Source organism: Globicephala melas, chromosome 9, assembly GCF_963455315.2.
Source record: "Globicephala melas chromosome 9, mGloMel1.2, whole genome shotgun sequence".
Lineage (NCBI taxonomy): Eukaryota > Metazoa > Chordata > Mammalia > Artiodactyla > Delphinidae > Globicephala > Globicephala melas.
Window position 1 is genome coordinate 98,356,795 of NC_083322.1, and position 12,309 is coordinate 98,369,103.

Sequence of the window (12,309 nt, forward strand, 5' to 3'; positions counted from 1 at the left end):
TTTTTTGTTTGTCTTTTTTTCTGAGAGAAGGAAGGATTTATTATTACTTGCAGCAAGTAAGGAGAACACCAGGGATCTTTCCCAAAGTAGTGTCTCCCTAACAGCAAAAGTGGTGAAGTTTTAAGCTAAGGTACATGCATATTCATGAAGGGGTTTGAGCAGAGGAGAATCAGCATAGAATTGGGGCAAATGTCAACAGAGTCCAAGCTTTAGTTGATCAAAGTGAGGAGTGTCAACATCATTCCATCCTCCACCTGGGTGGGTCCTTAGTTCCTGCAGAACTTAATCATTTGACCAACAGGACAAATTCAGGATTCAGTCCAGAGAATAGTTACACTGCCTGGGTGAAGCGCTGCTGCTGTCCAGTGCCTGGCCCGCTGCCCTGGGCTCAGCAGCAGCTGACTTGGCCATGCTGTTGCTGGGTCTGCGGGCAGCCTACCACCTACCTGGAGACACTACAGTGAGGTGGTAGCTGACAATGAGGACGACCCCAACTTCTTCAAGATGGTGGAGGGCTTCTTCCACCACAGGGCCAGCATCATGGAGGACAAGCTGGTGGAGGACCTCAAGATCCAGGAGAGTGAGGGTGCATGGCATCCTGAGAATCACAAGCCCTCCCTCCAACCATGTGCTGAGCCTGTCCTTCCCCATCCGGTGCAACCACAGCTCCTGGGAAGTCATCAGAGGCTACTGGGCCCAGTACAACATGGGTCTGTTCTGTTTTTAATAGATTTGAATCCATTTCTTCCCTTGGATACAATGCCTTTTAAAATATACAGATTTATATCTCTATTTCAGGAATGTTTTCTTAAATTATACCTTTAAATGCTTTTTCTGTTTAAATTTTCTGGGCTTTTTCTGGGGGGTAGAGGGAGATACTAACAATACATATCCTTTCTTTTTCTTTGTCTTATGGATATTCTTCTTTGTCTGACTTCCATGTGTAATATCTTCCCTAAAATCAATTGTAACATTTTCAAAACATCTAATTTTGCTGATTAGTCTCAAGCTTGTCATGCATATTCTTCACTCTCTTTTCTGTGAATCTCTCTCTCTCTCTTGCTTCATCTGTATTTCTGGTATCTTTTTATCCCTTTTTTTTCTTCTCCATTTCTTTCCTCACCTCTGTTAATTTATTCTTTGTCTTTTTAGTTCATTTTTTAGCTCTTTCATCCAGGCTTTGCAGTCTTATTTCAAAGAGCTCATTTTTTCATGAATTCATTTGTGTGTGGAGAACATCTTAGTTACAGTTTGACCTGCCTGCGGCAACCGTTTTCAAAGGTCTGATCTTCATCTCCTTCTCTTTGGGTCATTTTTAATTACTGCTTTTCCCTGTGGTATGTTTGCACAGATCCAATAGTGACTGGTGTTGACTGTGACTGTTCACTTCTACATAACGGAATTCATCTTTGCATGAGGGGAGCCCTTCCCCAGTGATTGTTCATTAGGGCTGGGCAGGGGCTGGGGATGAGCCTGAGTAGGAGGCTCCTCCGGTTCTCATCTTTGCCAAGGAACACTGTCACTGCCACTCAGCCATGTGACGATGACTGCTCTGAGATGCAGACAATCTCTCTGCTAGAATGCACTTTTCACTGGAGCGCCTAATTCATCTTCCTTTTTCACTGTGCATCTAGCCCCAGTGTGGATCTGCGTGGCTCCAGGTCTGTGAGCCAACAACAGATCCTACTATATTCAGGCAATGGTGAAACAAACATAATAGGATATGATTCACAGTCCAAAGAGGAAGACATGCATATAAATAAAGAATTATAGCAATTTTTATATTTTTGGCACATTTCCTTTATTGGATATGTGATTTGCAAATATTTTTCCCATTCTGTGGCTGTCCTTTCATTCTCTTAATTCACTGAGGGGGGACGTGGGAAATACTCAGTGCCTGTTGATTCCCTCCCGTCCCTTTGTATGCACAGAATAGGTTACAGGTTAACAACTCTTTCCATGCACGTTTTTTTAACTTAATCCTCATAAAAACCAGAAGCACTCCTAATTCAATTATACCCATGGAGTCTGTGGCTCAGATAAATGAGATGATCCAACAGAACCTTCCTTGCTGGAGAAATAGCAGGTGGGGTCCCCACCCAGCCTCCCACCTCCACATCCACTCCCAGCATCCACGTCCATCCCACCAGGGGCTTCTATGAAGGCCTCTCACCTTTCTACACGTGAGTTCATTGGGAAAGCACTTTTGGGTGTACAATCTCATCTATTCTCACCAAGATATCCACTGGCAGACGAATGAATAAAGAAGCTGTGGCACACATATACAATGGAATATTACTCAGCCATAAAAAGAAACGAAATTGAGTTATTTGTAGTGAGGTGGATGGACCTAGAGTCTGTCATACAGAGTGAAGTAAGTCAGAGAGAAAAACAAATACCATATGTTAACACATATATATGGAATCTAAAAAAAAAAAAAAAAAGGTTCTGAAGAACCTAGGGGCAGGACAGGAATAAAGATGCAGATGTAGAGAACGGACTTGAGGACACGGGGAGGGGGAAGGGTAAGCTGGGATGAAGTGAGAGAGTAACATTGACATATATACACTACCAAATGCAAAATAGATAGCTAGTGGGAAGCAGCCATATAGCACAGGGAGCTCAGCTCGGTGCTTTGTGACCACCTAGAGGGATGGGATAGGGAGGGTGGGAGGGAGACGCAAGAAGGCGGAGATATGGGAATATATGTATACGTATAGCTGATTCACTTTGTTATACAGCAGAAAGTAAACACAACACTGTAAAGCAATTATACTCCAATAAAGATGTTAAAAAAATTTTTTTAAATGAAAGCTAGATGTTTTAAAATTTACATGGGCAAAGGATCAAGGTTTTCTGTGTGTTTTGTTTCCTCATTAATTAGTGCAAGGTCAACAATGGCCTCTGACAGCTGAACCCAGACAAGCTGTCTCTGCTGGCACACCCTGGCTCCCCGCAGAGTGAACAGCATGGCTCAGTCTGGGGAAAACGGCGGGACAGGCTCTAGCCAGACTAACCAAGAGAAATACCATTCATGCTACAGGTGGAAAAGAAAGTTTTCCAGTTGCCACGTTTTAAAAAGTAAAGATAAACAGGTGAAATTTATTTTATAATATATTTTCTTTATTATACCTAAAACATTGTCACTTCAACATATGTTCAAGTGTAAAAGTTATAGATGAGATATTTTACACTCTTAACTATCATAGTAAGTGTCCGACATCCAGTGAGTATCTTACACTTTTGACACATCTGCATTTGGACTAGCCACACTTCCAGTATCAAGAGCCTCCTGTGGCTAGTGGCTACCTCACTGGAGAGCTAGTCAGCAGAGTCCCCTGTGTGCATAGTGAAGAGGGCCCCTTACCTGCCTCTACCTGACCTGAGGGATGCCATGAAGACTTAATTACTGTCATTATTATAATTATCATTTATGGAACATTCACCATGTGCCAAGGATTTGTGTGTGTGTCTGTGTATATATAAATACACACACGCTCAGACCCTAACGGAACCTGATGTATCATGGTCCCACCTTACGAAGGCTCGAAGAAGGTTAAGTAACTTTCCCAAAGGCACGTGGACTATGGGGGCTGGGTCAGCTGACTCCAGAGCCTACGCATCTCCCCACCCACACACCCACATGTATTGCTCTCGGTCTGCGCGTCCTACTCCAGCAGTAGAAAACCACTCATTTTTGTTGTGAGGACACCTCATTCTTCCAGCACCTGGAAGGCAGCTCTAGCTTACGTCCCAGCTCAAGTCCTGTGGCTGTTTCTATGCGGGGGTCAGTTTAACAACCCTCAGGGCAGGCACCCACAGAAGTGGAGTCAGAAGGGAAGGCTGCAGTGCAGGCGGAGCCAAGGTCTTCCCTTGGACAGCATCACAGTGCGTGGCCCCTGTTTGGTTGACTTGAACACCTGCCATATCTGATTCCATGACACCCTGTGACTGAGGTCCATAAACCCTTGACATAACCCTTTGTGGAATCAGTCAGTCACCTCCTCAGCAAGAGTAACGAGGTGGCCGGAGGCCACATAGCAGGTGAGGCCCACCCCAACTAGAGCGAGCTGCGAGGTTGAAGAGAGAGGGCGACCAGATGGGCTCCCGAGGAAGGAAGGGCTTTCTGTGATACCTGCATGACTTGGAGAGCAAAATCCCGATCATGCCAGAGAATTGGAAACAGAGGTGAGTCAGGTTGAGCACCAGGAAGACCAGCTGGGGGAGGCACAACACAAACAAACCAGATGAACAAAAATGCTGGTAAATTGTTTCTTAAGGTCTAAGCTCCACAGGCCCTTGGGGCAGTTTGAATGCATCCAGCACGGAAACCCCACCCGGTGCCCAGCGTGATGGACACAAATGAGTTCGACGTGGGCCCTGCACTCCTCGAAACCCTGGAGTGTGAATATCACTCTCCTGCCTATCAGGTCTCCTAACCTCCATGCCAGGCCCTCCCAGTGCTTCCTCAAGATGCTCAAAAGAATGTTTTCATGTATTTGTGAAATATATGAAATATGTATTATCAGTTTCCTTGGACAAGTAAAAAACCTTTAAAAGCTCCTGTATAAGGAATTTCCTTCAAGTTCTGTTTATGGTTATCTCGCCATTGATGAGCTACCCATTCGTCCATGCCTTCACTTATTCATGCCTTCATTCATTCAGAAGAACAAGGGTAAGAAGAGGATGCTCAGTAACATTGGGAAATAACCTCTTTGAGCCAAGTCGGCCTTGCAGAGCTCCTGTGGACCCTCTGAGTTGATGCTTTTAAGCTAAAAAGGTCCTCTTTTGGGGGATTCCCCCTTCCCTCCCTCTGGGGAGTAGTGCTGGCACACACTAACATTCATTTCAAAGCAAAGAAAGAGTGAGCATGCAGTGAGTGCCGACTGCGTATCAGGCACTACGTCCCCGTGACTGGAAGAAGAATGGTAATCACTGCTTCACAGAAGACTGACACGAGGTAGCGTGTGTCGAAAGCACTCTGTGAACCACAACCACACGGTGAGCACTAATCTCACACCCCACCTTCCTGCCTCCACGCCCCCAGCCCATCACAAAGCGCTTTGTGGCTCTCGGATGGTCACGCACCCAAACTCAGATTAGGTCATGAACTTTTGGGGGGCCTTTTTTTTAATTACAGATGTGTGGGTGTTTTAAATTAATTAATTTATTTTTGGCTGCACTGGGTCTTCGTTGCTGCACACGCACTTTCTCTAGCTGCAGTGAGCGGGGGCTACTCTTCGTTGCGGTGCACAGGCTTCTCATTGCGGTGGCTTCTCTTGTTGCAGAGCACGGGCTCTAGGCGCGTGGACTTCAGTAGTTTTGGCACATGGACTCAGTAGTTGTGGCACATGGGCTCAGTAGTTGTGGCACATGGGCTCAGTAGTTGTGGCGCACAGGCTTAGTTGCTCTGCGGCATGTGGGATCTTCCCGGACCAGGGCTTGCACCCATGTTCCCTGCATTGGCAGGCGGATTCTTAACCACTGTGCCACCAGGGAAGCCCACCAGGAGGGGCCTTACACATTCCTTTCCATCTTCTTTTGGAGTCATATGCACTGTGCCCCGTGGGCCCACTATCAGAAGCTGCAAATGTCATCAGAGAAAAGTTCATTTTGGGTGGTTAATGTGAGGTATTGGATAGCACCACTGTGTGCCAAGCCACACTGGAGTCTGGGACAGAAGGAAACACCAGTAGCACTGACCCTGCCTTTGTTTAAAATTTTGATGTTTTGTCCATCACGAATTTTTTGGTATGAATTTTGATTTTTTATTTTGCACTAGAATATTACTTATCTTGAGGACAGTTTTTGGTACCCGAGGTGAGTGTAGCACCTGGGAGCAGCCCATTCTCCCGTCCTTCACTTCCCATTGTGCTCACACACAGGCACAGCTCTGAGGCTCCATTCACAACCCCAACATGGACTGTGTCATTCAACTGTCTCTGGAGTCTAAAACCTCACAGCATTTCCTCTCTTCACTCCCAAGGCAAAGCATGCTTGACCTGGAGTGTCAGCTGGTCTGAGATCTTCATAGCAGAAAAGTGAAATATAGGCAAAAGGCAGCAAAGTTCCTGAGGAAAAGTTCAGAATGATTTCTGGTACTTTCCATTGCTCAAGGAAACTACAGGAATACATTCCATCTTACCAAGACCCATTGCATTAAAGGCGTGTGCTCCTTCACCCCCTGCCCCCTGCCAGCTCATATGTTGAAGCCCTAACCTTCAGTGTGGCTGTTTTTGGAGATGGGCCCTCTCAGGAATAACTAAGGTTAAATGCGTTCATAAGGGTGGGGTCCCAACGATGGAATTAGGGTTCTTGTAAGAAGAGGAAGAGATACCAGACACACCAGAGATCCCTCTCGCCACCATGTGAGGACACAGTAAGGCGGCTGTCTACAAGCCAGGAAGGGAGCTCTCACCAGCACCCGACCGCGTCATCACCTGCATCTCAGACTTCCAGCCTCCAAAACTGTGGAAAATCAGTGTTTGCCGTTTAAGTCCCCCAGAGTACGGTATTTCATTATGGCAGCCTGAGCTAAGATCCAGCTGCGGAAAAGGCATGAGGCCTGGATGGAGGAGGGTGCCCAGCCCTGGGTGAAGCTCCTGTGTTCCATGAGTGGTCCAAGTGCCCAATGAACTCACCTCTGGAAGCAGGATGTGGTACAGTGGGGCTGAGTCACTGCAGAAGATGGTGACTGACTCCAGCAGGGAGGAGAGGGTGAGACCCCCAGTGGGGAGCATCTCAGCGCTCAGGGACACGCTTGAGAAGAGCTGGGTTGGAGGGTTGTAGAGGGTAAAGTGCATGGACACAGCCCTGGTGCTGTGGTCAATCCAACCACTGGCCCTGGGGCCGGTCAGGGCTGCACGTGCAGCAGGCCTGCAAAGTGGTGCAAGTCATAGGGACCCTAGCAGCACCCTGTCCCAGGCTCCACACCCAGATGCCGGATGCAACTCCTGGGCTCACAGAGCTGGACAGATGGCCCTTCTGCATCTTCCAACCCCTTCAACTGTTCATTGTCCCTCTCTCCTTGCCTGGGACCCCCAGGCAGAGGGAATCTTGCAGAGAGGAGGGCTTCCATTTCCCATAGGTACAACTCAGGGAGAAATACCCCATCTGTCACCACAAGGATTCTAGAATATTCATTTTTCATTTTTGGCAATGGACTCCATCATTGGAAACAAGCTACCTTTTACCAATCCGTACTTACTAACAATTAAATCATCTCTTTGTTGTTGTTGTTGTTGTTATTAGTATTACTCAGAGGCAGGCATTACTGTAACTGCCACAGAGCTCCCTGTCAGTCTCAGACAATCTGTCACCACCGGTGTTAGCATAATACCAGGGAGGTGGTGGCAGGGGCAGTGCGACTGGTGGGACAGGCCAGGCTGGCCGACTGCAGTCTGTGACTGCAACGTGGGTGGCTTGAGCCTCCGTCCCTCATCTGCACGATGCAGTAGGTTAGCCCTCCTTCATAGAGGTGCTCAAGGACCAAATGAGGCCGTATAAACAACCTGCTTAGCACAGAACAAGCGTCCTTTAGGTTCTATAAGCTCCAGACCTTCTAGCAGCCTGCAAGGAAGTGCTGGCTTGTGCTTTCTCATGCACTTAGAGACTGCAGGGCTGAGTTTGCCTTCTACTTCTGACACGGCCTAACCGCATGGCCCCGGGGAAGTGACTCTGTCATTGCACAGTAATAACCACCTTGTTCTGGCCCTGGCAAGCTGCTCTCAGTGCAGACCTGCTGCATCCAGGCAGCCGTACTAGAGTGGACAAGTGTGGACGAAGCTGACCCTCTGAATCACACTGACCTTGTGCTGCCCAGGCTGAGCTCTCCTCCTGGGAGCCCCTGGGGCCACCTGGGGCCACTCTTTGGATCTCTGGGTCTATCACAGAGGGGGTTTCAGGGCCTCCATCTTTGGGGCCACATGTAGGGAAAGAGTCTTCCACAAGCTCTGAAAATGCGCTGGGAAGATGAGGACGAAACCACCAATCAGAAGAATCAGATGCACATTTCAAAGTCGGCCTTGCACCTGGGGGTTTCCAAGCCTGGCTGCACATGGGCACATACGCTGTCCTAACACAGGGCACTCTGCTCCCTCAACGCCCCCTCGTGGTCCCCGGGCTCTAGCTTGAGCAGTAGAAGGCTGCACCTAAGTCGTCCAGCAGTCTGGCCTTGGCCATCAGATTGATTTCCATTACAGGATGAGGCAGGTAAGCGCCCAACTTCACTCACACCCTCCCACTAGGAAAAGATATGTGATATTCTAGTTTTAGATATTTTCGATAGAAATATTCTGGTTTTGCACAGAATGCCAGGTTTCTAAAAGGCCAAACAAAGAGTGGACTGAGTGAACTTGCAGCAGAATGCCAGGATAGGAAGAGGGTCCAGGAGGGAGCTGGCAGAGAAGGAAATGAAGCTAGAGGCCCACACTCTCCAAACCCTCGGGGCTGACATTTTCAAACCACAGCCAGACTCTCAGAGGTGATTAAAATGGTCTTTTGGTTTCCTGCCTGAATGTCTCCTAGATGTTTCTAACTTAATGCATTTTCAGAAATAAGAAGAAGAAGGGAGCATCTTGCCTCGCATACACTGTCAGGAGTACCTTTCAGCTGTTTAATGACCAAATGGCCTAGGAGGTGGTGCTTTCCTCCAAGAGCTCTGGGCCGGAGAAGAACAGTGAAGATGCCCGGACACATAGTATACCTGGAGCACCACAGTCCAGCCGTGGGTGAGCTCTGGATCCCCTCAGGTACCAAATCAGAGGTCAGAACTTTACTTTCTTCTTGAAAACATTCTAAAGGTTTAGCCAGCTTTCTAAGAAATATAGCAGCTAACCTCCCCAGGCCTTGTAGCAAGTCAGAATGATCCATTATTACCTTTTTCTAAAGTTTCTCCAGTGTCATCCCTGTAACCGCACAGAATACAACAAATGTAGAATTAGCAACACAGTGTTTGAGGAATTCAGGACGAAGAATTTAATTTTTTTTTAAAGGTGGAAAATAAGAAGTAAGCAAAGAATACGGTTATGACTCAAAATGCACATCCACTGGTAACCTGGCTTCAGAAGGGCAGGGCAAGCCTTGCCTCGCGGCTTCCGGATGGTCCCGCTTAGCTTTCGTTCCTTCTCGCTCCAGGGGTGTCCCTGTGCCTCCGTGTCACAGCACTTTGCTTACTGAACCAGCCTTCCATCCCCATGGGCCTACGAGCTCCTACGGACCAGCCACGCCCCTGCGTCCAGCTCTGGCCTGGCAAACAAGGGGTCTGAAGAAGCTGGTGTGGCTAAAGGGGGTGTGAGAGGAGGGGGCAGAGAAGAGAATAGGACGCTCTGGGGACAGCCACGGGCCTTACGACCTACAGACCGTTCAAGAACCCGCGCAGTGTTACAGGTCAGGCGTCTGTGGCTATTTCACCCCACTGTGACACCACCACTGCGAAGGGCAGATGGACGCCCTCCTGAGCACCTGGCATGCTGGCTGTGGAGAGGCCTCCCCAGTACAGGCCTTCCAGCATCGTGGTCAGGCTCCAGTCCCACCAGCCATCCAAGCTTCTCGGGCCACCGAAGGAGTGCCTCGCACTTCTTAGAGCGAGAACAGAAACAAGGAATTATTTTTCTAACATAAAGTTGTGGGTATCCCTCACTTTTCACAAGTTCACTTTATGCCACCTCACTTCTAAGAAAGACGTACCTTCGTACCTGTGTTTGCTAACTGAAAGACATTCAAAGAGGAGTTTCACTTTCACAAGAAAAGGTGAAACACAAGAACAGCATTCAGGCTTGGTACGCAGCAGCCATTATGGAGGCAGCACGGACTCCAGGCAGGGAAAGGGGCGCCTCTGAGCTGCTTCCTGGGAAACGTGCTCAGCATCTCAGCATCAAGCTGCCATGGCTTTGAACCGTCTATGGTTTATCTCTATTTATTCTGTGCATCTGTTAGCAAGGCTTGTCCTAAGGTAATTGCTTCTTCACTTCACACCATTTCAGCTTAACAAAGGCTTTCATAGGAACGTTCTACTCTCAGGACAGCAGGGGACACCTGTACTCGGCAGGAATGAAACCAAAGCCATCTGCAGTGGGGAGTGCCCCCTAGCGGCAGGTAAGGAGACAGAATAGTGGAGAAAGCACTCATTCACGTGCTCACTCATTCACTCCACAAACGTTACAGCGCCACAACTATGTGCAGGGCACTCTTCTGGGCACGGGAAACAACAACAAATAACATAAATCAGCAAAACAGATATTGTGTTAGCGATAAAGGTTAAGGAGAGAAAACTAAGAAAGCTAGAAAGGAGGAAGTGGGGGGGGCGGGGACAGGTGGAAATTTTTCTCTAAGTGGCCACGGAACACTTCAATACAAGGTGACGTTTCAGCAAAGCCCTGAGGGCAATGAGCGGTCAGCCACATGGACGGCTGCGCAAGGGCGTTCCAGACAGAGGAGAAGGGGAGGCAAAGGCCTGGATGGCTGCGTGCCTGGGAGGTTAAGGGACGGTGTGAAAGCCAGTGCGCCTGGTGCAGAGCATGCGTTGGGAGAGGAACAGAAGAGGGAGGCTGGGACCACGGGTAGAGATGCCATCCTTCCTCTGTGTTACTGCCTACTGGGCCTGGCACTTAGCCTTTCCCCAGACAAAAAAATCAGAACAACAGCAAACCCTTGCTTCCCAGGATGGCTGTGAGCGTTAGATGAAAAGGCACAGACCAAGTGCTGTATTGGCACACAGTAGGGAGCCAACAAATGTTAGTGTGTTTTCTTTCCATCAACTTATTACACTTGTTAGGTATCTGTTTCACTCGCCAACAAGGAACTGATTTAAGGGAGCAATGAAATCATCTCAAACTGTCAAAACTGATCATCGTTAGCTCGCTCAGACAACGCAATAAAGCTGCATGTATGGGCCAGAGCCGCTCACAGCAGCATCAGGGGCAGACATTTGACCCTGAGTTGCAGCCAAAGGGAAAGGAAAAAGTTAAATTTCCTCAGAGAGAAAAAAATACTTCTCGCCTGGCTCTTAAAATCTTTCCTACGTGCGGCTTCGCAATAAGGGGCACTGAGTAAAGTCAGAGGTGACGAACTCAGAACATCCCCACAGCAAACAGAGATGGGTCTGATGTGGCTGCTTCACCCAGGTCTCTCCGTGAACAGGGGGACCAAAATACGCTTCCTTTTCCTTACAGAGGGGCTACCTCCCATCTCTTCCTGGCCTTGATCTTTCATTTGTTTATACATTTTCAGAGTCTAATCTCTGCAGGCCCTTCATCGGGTGCTGGGTATCACTTCTCTATACTGATTGCAACTTGGTCAAACCATGTCAAACGCAGGGTAAGCTGGGGACCTGCAGGAACATTAGAGGCGGGGTCAGGAAAGTGAGGCACTCGGGAAGGAGACAGCTGGGGCCGGGTGGAGGGGCTGATGAAGAGCGAAGGAAGCAGACACAGTCCTGTGAGCATGCACAAATGCAGTCAGGGAAAGGCTAAGAAGGGGAGAAACAGAGAGGCAAAGAGAGTGGGAGCGAAGGAGGAGAGAGGGGAGAGGGGAGACGCTGGCCAGTTCTCTACACAGTCCTAATGAGCTGCTCTGGAGTATTTGACAGACCAATTGTACATTTATAGATTATATGCTCCATATTCTGCATTAAAAATTAGAGAGGTATAGACCTTTAAAGTCTCTAAAGCCACGTTGGGTTTGCACAGCTTGGGGGACATATTATTACTTTCTGACACTCGTTCCCTATTGGGGTGACATTAAGGAAAAGTAAAGAAAGACGTGAATGTGACCCAGACATAAACGTCCCACACCCAGACTGTACACATCTCATGCCTCCTTCTTGATGCGCTCGGAGAGCAGGAAGTGAACCGAACAATCCAAGAGCTCTGTATTGGATTGGAGCAATTCCCACTCTGTATTAATTGGAGCAATTATATAGGACAGGCTGTATTAATTCCCACTCTGTATTAACTGGAGCAATTATATAGGACAGGCCTCCAAAGCTAGCTAAACAGCACAAAAGATAAAATCAGCCATTATTTTCCACTTACGGCACGTGGGTAGAGTGACTATTTTGTGTATCAGTGGTGATTTTTGTTTTACTTGGAATTCCATGGAAAACTTATTGAGTTCATAAAGACTTTAAATAAAACTCAAATATGATGGAATCCAGTAACATGATAATTTTCTGTTAAGACACAACAAATCAAGCAGGCCAACTGCCTCACCTTACAGATGAAGATACTAAGGTCCAGAGTCAAAGGACTTGCCCAAGGTCACCTGGTGACCCAACGAGAGCTAGAAACCCAGCTCCTGAATGGAACTTAA

The 12,309-nt window shown here is 47.9% G+C and overlaps 1 protein-coding gene across 1 annotated transcript; it reads right to left on the reverse strand.

The window, feature by feature from the left end:
- Positions 1–4,143: 4,143 nt before the first annotated feature.
- PKD1L1 (polycystin 1 like 1, transient receptor potential channel interacting) lies at positions 4,144–9,794 on the reverse strand (the record flags this gene model as incomplete). Its single annotated transcript, XM_070046275.1, has 6 exons — positions 9,784–9,794; positions 9,441–9,578; positions 8,604–8,659; positions 7,809–8,030; positions 6,642–6,859; positions 4,144–4,218 (listed from the first exon to the last, which is right to left on the reverse strand). Coding segments are annotated over exons 1-6 (720 nt in total), but the record flags the coding sequence as incomplete, so codon positions are not given.
- Positions 9,795–12,309: the final 2,515 nt, after the last annotated feature.